Source organism: Erigeron canadensis, chromosome 6 (genome assembly GCF_010389155.1).
Source record: "Erigeron canadensis isolate Cc75 chromosome 6, C_canadensis_v1, whole genome shotgun sequence".
In the NCBI taxonomy this organism is placed as follows: domain Eukaryota; kingdom Viridiplantae; phylum Streptophyta; class Magnoliopsida; order Asterales; family Asteraceae; genus Erigeron; species Erigeron canadensis.
Window position 1 is genome coordinate 18,351,270 of NC_057766.1, and position 10,476 is coordinate 18,361,745.

The following is a 10,476-nucleotide window of genomic DNA, read 5'->3' on the forward strand; positions in this document are numbered from 1 at the left end:
ACAGCCAGGAGTTCTTTTTCAGTCGTGGTATAATTTTGATGAGCTCCATTGAGTGTTCTACTTGCGTAATAAATTGGTCGAAAGCGTTTATCCTCTCGTTGTCCTAAAACGGCTCCTAAAGCAAAATCACTCACGTCGCACATTAACTCAAATGGTAATGACCAATTAGGTGCTACCATGATTGGTGCATTTGTGAGTCTATATTTCAAACTCTCAAAGGCTTTGAGACAATCCGAATCAAATTCAAATGGTTGGTCTTTTTCTAGAAGTTTAGTCATAGGACGTGCAATTTTTGAAAAATCTTTTATGAATCGACGATAAAATTCTGCATGTCCTAGAAAACTTCTAACAGCTTTGACATTAGTAGGCGGTGGAAATATAGCAATAACGTCAATTTTTGCTCTATCAACCTCAAGTCCTACACTAGACACTTTATGGCTTAATACAATTCCTTCACGTACCATGAAATGACACTTTTCCCAATTTAAAACTAAATGAGCTTTTTCACATTTATCAAGCATTTTATCCAGGTTAGCCAGACATGAATCGAATGAATCTCCGAAGACAGAAAAGTTATCCATAAAAACCTCCATTGAAGTTTCTATCATGTCTTGGAAAATGGCAATCATGCATCTTTGGAAGGTACCAGGTGCATTACAGAGTCCAAAAGGCATCCTTCTATAAGCATAAGTTCCAAAGGGACAGGTAAAAGTGGTTTTTTCTTGGTCGTCTGGATCTATAGGGATTTGAAAGTATCCCGAAAATCCATCGAGGAAACAAAAGTCATTTCTTGCTAGTCGTTCAAGCATTTGGTCAATAAAAGGTAGCGGGAAATGGTCTTTTCTGGTGGCGTCATTCAATTTCCTATAGTCAATACAAACTCGCCAACCAGTGATAGTTCGTGTGGGCACTAGTTCATTGCGTTCATTCGTAATCACAGTCATCCCACCCTTTTTTGGTGCACAATGGATAGGGCATACTCAAGGGCTATCGGAGATAAGGTAAATAATTCCAGCATCAAGTAACTTAATGATCTCCTTTTTGACTACATCTTTCATATTCGGATTTAGCCGTCTTTGTCTTTGAACAATAGGTTTTACATCTTCAACCAAATTAATTTTGTGTTTGCAAAATGACGGGCTAATTCCGGGTATGTTAGATATACGCCAAGCAAAAGCACCTTTATGGGCTTTCAAGACATCTAAAAGTTTGGTTTTCTCATTTTCAGATAATAAAGATGAAATAACAATAGGTAAAAGAGACTCCCCATGAAGAAACGCATATTCCAAGTTACTTGGAAGTGGTTTGAGTTCTAAGTCTGTAGGTGGCTCTTATTGAGATGTTTTGATCCTCAATCGTTCTTCCTTCTTTATTTCCTCAAATGCCTCGTCCTCTAGTGGACTTTCGTCTGTGCTCAGTTTCATTATTTCTTCAGCTTCCTCAGGTTTCACATCTCCATCTTCTTCATCTTCAAATTCTCCCTAGATGCTATCAAAGAACTCTAGTAATTCATGCGTGTAGTCATTCACATGTTCGTCAATCACATCAACGCGAAAGCATGTATCATCAGTAGAATATGAGTGTTTCATTGCTTTATCAATAGTAAAGGCCATTCTATCATCTCCAACACCTAAGGTTAGTTCCTTATCTTTTACACGAATTATTGCATCAGCGGTGTATAGAAAAGGTCTCCCTAAGATTAATGGTACTTTACTATCCTCGTCCATTTCAAGTATAACAAAATCAACTAGAAGTATGAAACGTACAACTTCTATCAACATATTTTTAACTATGCCTAACGGATATTGAAATGAGCGGTCAGCTAATCTAATGCTCATTCCAGTGGGTTTTAATGTTCCTAAGGACAATTTAGCATATAAAGAATAAGGCATCAAATTTATGCTAGCCCCTAAATCCGCTAATGCATCACAAGTTAATATGTTTCCAAAAGAACAAGTAATTATGAAACTCCCTGGATCGTCAAGCTTTGGTGGAATCTGATTCTTGCAAAATGGCTATGTATTCTTCATTCAAAAATGTTGCAGACACTTCCTCCAACTTGTCCTTGTTGTTCAACAGTTCTTTGATGAACTTAGCATAGTTTGGCATCCCTGCAAGTACATCAACTAATGGCACATTGATGCGAATTGCTTTGATCATCTCAAGAAATTTGCCATATCTTGCCGCCATCTTCTCCTTTCTCAAGCGTTGTGGGTATGGAATCTTTGGTTTGTACGCCTTCAGCGGTGGTTTAACTAGTTCAGTGGAAACAGTTGGCCTCTTTTCTGTTGGTTTTGGCTCCATTTCAATCTCTTCTGGCACACTTTCATCGTCGGTGAAGTCATCTTCTACAGGTTTGGATACAAGTTTCGGTGAATCGGTAGGAGCTGCACTTTCAATGTTAGTTTGGTAAATGTTACCAGCCTTTGTAGAAATAGCATTTACATGCTCGGTTCTAGCGGGAGGGGGCTTATATGTTTGGTTTGAGTTTGAGCTTGAGGGTCTCGGATTTGATTGCGTGTTGCTGGGTAGTGAACCAGTTGGTCTGTCTGTTGATGTTTCACTTATGCGATCCAACTTCTTTTCCAAATTAGTTATAGACGTTTGGTGATTACGAAGGCCTTGTTTGTGGTTAGCTCTGAGGATATCAAGTCTCCTGAAAAGTTCCTGGTTGGTTTTTTTTTGAAAATTCGTGAAGTTTTTTATTGTTGCTTGAAGTGATGTTAAAGTGGTTTCCTCATTTGACTTTTGGGTTGGTTGTGTGGGTACTTCATTATGTGGTTTTTGTTGGTGATTTTGGAAATTCTGGTTGGGTTGGTTTTGGATATCTTGGTTGTTTCTAGGGTATCTTGTAGGGAAAATGTTTGAGTGAGAATTAAAACCATTGGTAAAATTCCCTTGGTTGTGGTTTTGACCCCACCACGTTGGTTATTTCCTTGGTAATTGTTTTGCAAATAATTCGCCTCTTCATGAACCTCAATTGCATCACAATCTTCAGAGTTATGGCTTGCCCCACCATGTGAGTAACCATATTTCAGATTATTCATCTCTTTTTCTAGGCTGTCGAATTTGTTAGTGAACAAATTCATCATAGTATCAAACTTTGCCTCCATCCTTGAACTTTCTTCCTTTGCTTCGACGAACGATACTGCCTTTGATTTCCCTTCCTCAACCTTGGTCTTTGACATTCTCATCATCACTTTGTCCTCCATGACTTGATAAGCATCATTTGCGCTTTTGTATAAAAATATTCCTCCACCAGCCGCATCAAGTAGAATTTGGGAATTCTCGTCTTGACCATTGTAAAATATGTTTACAATTTGTTCTTTATCGAGACCATGACCATAACATTTTTTAAGCAGTTTTTGCAATCTTATCCAACAATCGATATAGTTTTCTTTTTCGTATTGCTTAAAAGTTCTTATGTCATTAAACAATTTTTGTTGCAAACCGCGTGGAAAAAATCTATTTGCAAAAACTTTTTTCATTTCATCCCAAGAATTAATTGAACCTTCTTCTAATCCATTAAACCAAAGTTTAGCTTCCCCTGTTAAAGATAACGGAAAAAACCGTAGCTTAACAGGTTCTACCATGTCTCTACCATATTTAAACATTTCACAAATTTCCTCGAAATCTGCGATATGTTTATATGGATAAGAAAGAAATTTACCATAAATTGGTTTTCCTGAATCATTTTCATGTGGTTTCCTTTAACAATGAAATTATCTCCTAATTCAGGCTTCACTATGGCCGATCCAGGGATCGGTGCCACAGTTCTTTGCCTGCTCCACATGGGTTGATTAAGTCTATTTATTGGGTCTGCCATGTTAATTGATGGTGGTTGATTTGATTTTTCTAAAACAACTTTTTCCTCTTCAAAAAGATTTGACGCTCCTATGTTAACAAAACTACTACTTTCTAAAATGCTTTTAGAATTTTTCAAAGATTTCTTTTTCCTTTTTGAAAATGATTTTTCGGGATCGGATAACGGACTAGCGAGTGGTTGGTTGCTGGTCCTTGTGTTCATCCACTCCTTATATCACTGCAAAAGAAAAACAAGAAAACTGTGAAAAGCACCTATTCTACGAAATAAACAGCTAAAAATAAAATAAATAGAAGTAAAACAATGAAAAATAAAATCATTTATGTGGAGTCTTGAATTATTGTCTGAGTTGGTGTTATACTATATATATAATTATTAGTCCAACAGTCCTCGGTCCTCAGTCTAACAGTTCAGGAATCCAATGTTAAATATCTACTCGAGGCTCATAAGTCAAGAATCGGAATAACTCAAGTGAGGTTAACCACAATCCTAGTCGAGGTTAACAGGATTGGAGGTAACCACATGGTCATGTCTCGTTTTCCTTACCACAATCACCCAAGCAATCTTTATTAAAAGTGTAACGGAAGAATACTATTATTAATTATTATATTTTACATATATATAAAAAAGAATTGAAAATATACTACTTGAGATGAATTAATATAACTACTTTTAACGGTTTTTTTTTATAGGTTTTTAACTTTTTATTTTTTATTTTTTAAACAAACGATAAGGAGTAAATAATCAACAAAACAAGTAACTAAATTTCTAAAAAGGATCGATTAAACTTAATACTTTAAAAACTACTAAATAAACTTATTTCCCCGGCAGCGGCGGCAAAAACTTGATGTGTAATTTGAGTGTATAATTTGTTGAATCGTTTTGCTCGTAAAAATCACCCAAGTTTTAAATTTATAAAACAAAGATATACTATAGTTATATTACACACGGGCAATGTACCCTGTCACATATAGTATAGCTAGTAGTAAGTCCAGGATCGTCCACAGGGAATTAGTATTAGTAGTAAATGCAAATATTAAACTTAATCTAAAAAGAAAGTGTAAAATTGGGGGGTTGTGACCGAGTTGTCACGTTGCTTAACAAACTACGTATGAGTGATCTTTTGAAAGCTTTTAAATGACTAAAAAGGAAAATTTGGCGTAAGAGGAGTAAAAGATAAATCTAAAAATCGTTACGGCCTAAAAATAGTTTTTAACTATTTTTAATGAAAAGAGTTTGTTTAATTTTTATAACTAGAAAATGTTTTCAACCTCCAGTTTATAATCGGACTGTCACTATCCGATTAGTAAACTAATAAGTGGAAAGACTACTAACCTTTAAACGATTAAAAGAACAATGCGAAAAATTAGCGAGAACTTGAACTTCTTTATCCGAATATTGTGACTTTCATTAAATGAACTAGTAACTAAAGTGCATGAAATCCTAAATGAAATCACGTAGTCATCTTGACTACAAATATAACTTGAATTAATACTCAATGTAAGATGCACCAAACTAGCTACTTCGTCTTCCTCGAACTAGCTGCAACGGTAACCGACAACGACTCTACTTTTTAACACGCCTAGATTATACCTTAGTCTAACTATAATGACATTTGAAAGAACTTGAACCCTTCACAATTAACCCATAAACTATATCGAAAATCTTGAAAAATACACGTAAATAAATTTTATGCAAACATGCAAACTGTAACGAAACTTCACAAAACTTTACACACTACTTAATGGATCATAAACGAGCTTATAACAACTTTTAGAATGAAATTTGAATGTATGGATTTTACGCAAATTGAGATCGAATTTTTCGAAAATGTTTAGAACTAGACTTTGAACGAGATGTAAAAAAAAATAGCTTGTTGAAACTTGGAAATCTTGTAATTTAGAACAATATCACAAGTAAAATATAGATTTAAATGTTGGTGATTGGAAATTTGATCGAATGACTGAACGAAAAGTTTAGTAACTTGAACACTAGATTAATCTATTACAAACTAAGATTGAAAACAATAGAGCTAATGATAAGGAATTTGGTTGTAACTGAAAATGGTTTGGAGACCATGGAAGACTTCCCAGGCACACCTCAAACGTTCTCCGCAAGCTCCTTTATATAGCCAAATTCTCCAACTACCTTCTTAATTTTGGAGACATGATCAAGCCATACTACAGTTGTGAATAAGAGTCTTCTGTCCAAATAGTTGAGCAATTGTCAGGTGTTGAAGATATGGTGTGATGCAAATTTGACTATTTACTTCTTTTGCTTTTGAATGTCAAATGGCATTAAATGCATGGTGAATGTCTTCATTTCGTGGATTTACTGGTTTGATCACATCTACTATTAGTAAAAGTAAAAATGACAAGTTGTAGATTTTTCTTTCATCTTCGCGTGGCCAGCTTATTCGTCAAAAACGGATATCGGATGAAGAAGTTATGACCAAAACAGTGCATCAACGTCAATTTGTAACTTTTCAAGCACTTTTTCACCAAAATCCATTGCATCTTGTAAAATCACTCATACACACAATAAGTAACTAAAATACATTAATTTACATTCAAATGAGTTATAATTGTACGTTAAATTGCACAATAACGCTAAATTAAATATGTATAATTTAAGCGTTATTAGGTGCCCAGATCATGTGGGGATTAGCATTGAGGTATTTTACCGGCATCATATGGCTCATACGGAGTAGGTTGATGGGTATCCAATAGTGGTACTGGGGCTAGGGTTCCCCCCATTACCTTTTTTTTATATATTGAGTTAGATAATCATTCATCGGATGATTATTATCTTCTAAATTTGTGATAATAACTTCGTTTAATCTCTACATATTCATAATAATTAGTTTCATATATATTATGTTCTTGTTGATCAATTATATAGAAATTTGGGTTCAAATTGATAATTTCTACATGGTATCAGAGACACAACATCGATTGGGTGTTGATTGATTAGAGTTGTTGGTTATTCTCCTCGGATCTAGGGCAGATTCCACTTTGGAACTCTAGATTTTGATTTCGGGTTTGTTCAATCTTTCTGGGTAAGGGTTTCTTCTGGAAACCTTGATTATTGTTCTTCCGCTGCTATTTTGGGTGTTTTCCCTAGTTTTTTCCTTGACTAAGTGAATCAAGGAAAAGTAGGGTTTTATAGTTTTATTTTTAGATCCTGATTGCTTCTCTTGACTAAGGAATCAAGAGAAGAATTAGGGTTCCTCTACCTTCGGCTATAACACTGTATTGTATTCTTGTTCCTTTCTTATTGCTTTCTTGTATTTCAATCTGCTTATATTTCTCATCTCAAATACAATTATATATATATATAAACTTTTTCCTTTTATCTTCAATCTCATAAAAACATGTTTGTTTATACTTGACCTGCCTTCATATGAGATATTAGGAATCCGATCACCGGCATTCTTGTGGGATTAAGATATATTTTCTACATTTTTTTTATTAAGACGAAAAATATTTGTTGATTTTTATTTCTTTTTATATGCTTATTTGTTTGTGTTCTTGTTATTCTGGTGTTTTAAGTGATTGATTCTTTGTATGTGCTATTCCGGTTTAGTCTATTTCCTCTGTGCTTGTTTTTTATGTTAATTGAGCTTATTTGTGGTTTTGTTTTATTAAAAGGATGGATAACAATAATAATAATAATAATAATAATAATAATAATAATAATGAAGATTCTCATTTTCGAACATTCTAATTTCTTTAATGAGCCTGAAACTAGAATTAGCAAATTGGATTTTGGTGATCCTTTGTACTTACATGCTAGTGCTACTGTTAGCACTCCTTTGATTGGTTTCAAGTTGTTAGGAATTGATAACTACAAAGTCTGGTCTTGTACTATGGAACTTGCATTACAAACTAAAAATAAAATAGGCTTTATTGATGGTACTTGCTTGAAATCAACTGATAATCCTGTATTAGCAAGTCAATGGGATAGGTGTAATGCAGTGGTGCTTAATTGGATACCTGGTTGTATGTCTCAAGTGTTGTATTTAGGACAGATATTGTCAAAAAAATGCTACAATTGTATGGCAAGAACTTAAAGATACATATGACAAGTTAGATGGTTCTGTAATTGTAAGTCCCAACTAATATTAGATGGGTGCTGAAAACACCTCTATGTCAATGGTGAGAGTACTTTGCAACACTATCACTTAATCTGGACGTGACCAGTTTAGAGTGAATAGTGTACCAGGTTAACTGGATAGTTACTTATTAAGGTGACAAGCAGAATAAGTAAATACAATGCAATAATGTAACTGACAAGTAAGAAAGTATGGTGAGACAATATGTAATTTTCAAGTGTATTTTATTTATTGATTGTTAAATAAAATACAAAGTTGTTGCGGAACCAAGATAATACAGAGATGTAAATATCCTAACAACCTATGAAATACAATTGATCTATACTTGGAAATTCTCCTAACAATCGAAACACTTAAAGTTGTGAAATGTTCCTTTTTATGATTGAAAGAATATTGCACAAGTTTACCAATATTGCAGAATGTATGTGTTTGCAAAGTTATTGAAATGTTTGGGCAAGGACCTCTATTTATAGTCGAAGTATGAGAATTGGGATCTCAACTTCGACGTACAAATATGGTTGACAGCACACAAAAGTATTAGTAAATAATCCTTTGTGTGTGTGCTAAATAAAGTAAGACAAAAGGTTACTTTATTCAACCACTCTACATCTTTGCACTTTTATCCACAGACAAGATTATTGTCCGGTTAAAAGGATGTAGTATAAAAGGTCCTCCTCGTAATTAGTGTAAAGCTTTGTAAAGGCATTTACACTGAGGGATTCTCTAGTTGATTGATCTGGCAGAATGTCAATTGGGCTTCACTGCCATTGCCATTCTCTTTCTTCCACTTGTTGTCTTCGACTTCATATGGAATGTCTTTAGGTATATGTCTTCAGATCTCAACTGGAGGAAGTCGTCAGTTGCATAAATTGTACATTGCAACTGGACTTCAAATATTTCGGACAATTCTTCAAGCTCTCCAGATGTAACTGGAGAGATCCAGTTTTCAGCAAAACTGGACCTAACAAATTCCCCCTAATTGTCCTGAAATATTGCCAAGTATTTTCAAACTTGTTTCTATACAAGTGTAAGTTTGAAATACTTGAGTTTGATAAAACCTATTAAGTTTCCAAGACATTTTTATAGATCATCAAATGCCTTGGGTTAAATTTTAATTGTTAGTCGATCTTATCAATTATCTAACTTGTGAATTACAATCTGGCAACTTGTATATACACAATTTTACAATGAAGTTACAAGAAAGTAAATAAAATTACAAGTAGATAGATAGAAGGAAAACTTAAACAGATGGCTCTTCGCCAGTTTTCATTCTCTTGGCAACAGATGAGATTGGGTGTTTGTCTTCAAGATCAAGGCCTAATCTTTCTTCAATGTTTTCCTTGAACTTGATCAGATTTTGCAATACATATTCCCAGCCTTTTTCTACCTTGTTCTTTCGTTGCCTACTCTCTAGCAAGCTCAACATCTCCACATGCTCTGAATGACCATACTGATGGACATCAGGGTTCTTAGTGGTTCTTTTGGGTCCACCAAAGTATTGAACCTCAACAACAAAATGTTTGGCACCAGGCTTGATCGATACTTTTACATCAGTGATCTTACCTTTATTGTGCCTTCGACGCTGTACATCAGATAAGTATGTGCGAGCCTCTGATTCATTGGTCAGCTTGATCTTACTTGTGCTCAGTTTGTGAGTAGCAGCTCGAATATCATCAGTTGTGGGTTCAGATGGTTCTACCCAAGTCCTCAGATTTACATATCTTGATAAGGCTTTCTGTTTTCTTCCTTTGGACTTGGGTGGATTTAATACTTTGCTGACCACCTTCTTAACTTGTTCAATCCATTTGAGAATCCCTTCTGACCTTATCTCTTTAGCCTTTTCCACCGATACATTCAAACACTTGGCATCAAGACCAGCTTCATCGTCTTGGTACTGTTTGTCCAGTTCTACTTCAAGCATTTCCTTTAGGGCATTGACAATCCTTGGATCTTCTTTTATTTTCTTATATTCCAACAGTTGCAAGCCAAGGAGTTGTGCGTCAGTTACATCAACAAGAGGGGTTGGAAGATTTTTTCTTGATTCAAACTGATTGGCCTTCATTTGTTTCTTCCTTTCCTTGACCAGATACCCAACCCTTGCTAATTTCTAACTTTCGCTTTCAGTAACTAGAGGCAATTGGTCAACATTGCCAGTTTCCAAAATAGGTGCATCAGCGGCAGGTTTCTCAGAGTCATCAGTTGCAATGGCCTTTCCTTTATCCACATTCCCCCTATCAACCACATCATTAAAAGATTCAATTACCTACTCACCAGCCTCAGTACTGGTAGCAACAACCATCTCCTTCCCTGAACCTGAAGCTTCAACCAGAGTGCGAGGGATATGAACAGACCTTTCCCCCTAGGCAGCATCTAGTCCTTGCCTAATAGCTTCAAAATCGGCATGACTGGAGGGCAAACGATCTAGAGGCTGCCACGATTGCATGTTCTTGCACTCTTTGAAGACTCCACATAAGATGCGAACTGTCCTCCATAGATAATTAATCTCTTGAGATTGAGTCATGAAATTTCCGCAAGTGGT

At 35.2% G+C, this 10,476-nt stretch overlaps 1 protein-coding gene across 1 annotated transcript; it reads right to left on the reverse strand.

Annotated features, from left to right (window-relative positions):
* Positions 1-1,980: 1,980 nt before the first annotated feature.
* LOC122604392 lies at positions 1,981-3,593 on the reverse strand. Its single transcript, XM_043777287.1, has 2 exons — positions 2,883-3,593; positions 1,981-2,667 (listed from the first exon to the last, which is right to left on the reverse strand). The coding sequence occupies exons 1-2, from the start codon at positions 3,591-3,593 to the stop codon at positions 1,981-1,983; spliced, it is 1,398 nt and encodes a 465-aa protein (XP_043633222.1).
* Between the last annotated feature and the right edge of the window lie 6,883 nt (positions 3,594-10,476).

Excerpts from the sequence above, each read along its gene's own strand:
- LOC122604392 (XM_043777287.1), bottom strand. The coding sequence starts at position 3,593 with ATGGTAGAACCTGTTAAGCTACGGTTTTTTCCGTTATCTTTAACAGGG. Across the intron at positions 2,668-2,882 it reads CCAAGGGAATTTTACCAATG|GAACTTTTCAGGAGACTTGA; the intron begins GTTTTAATTCTC and ends AAAACCAACCAG.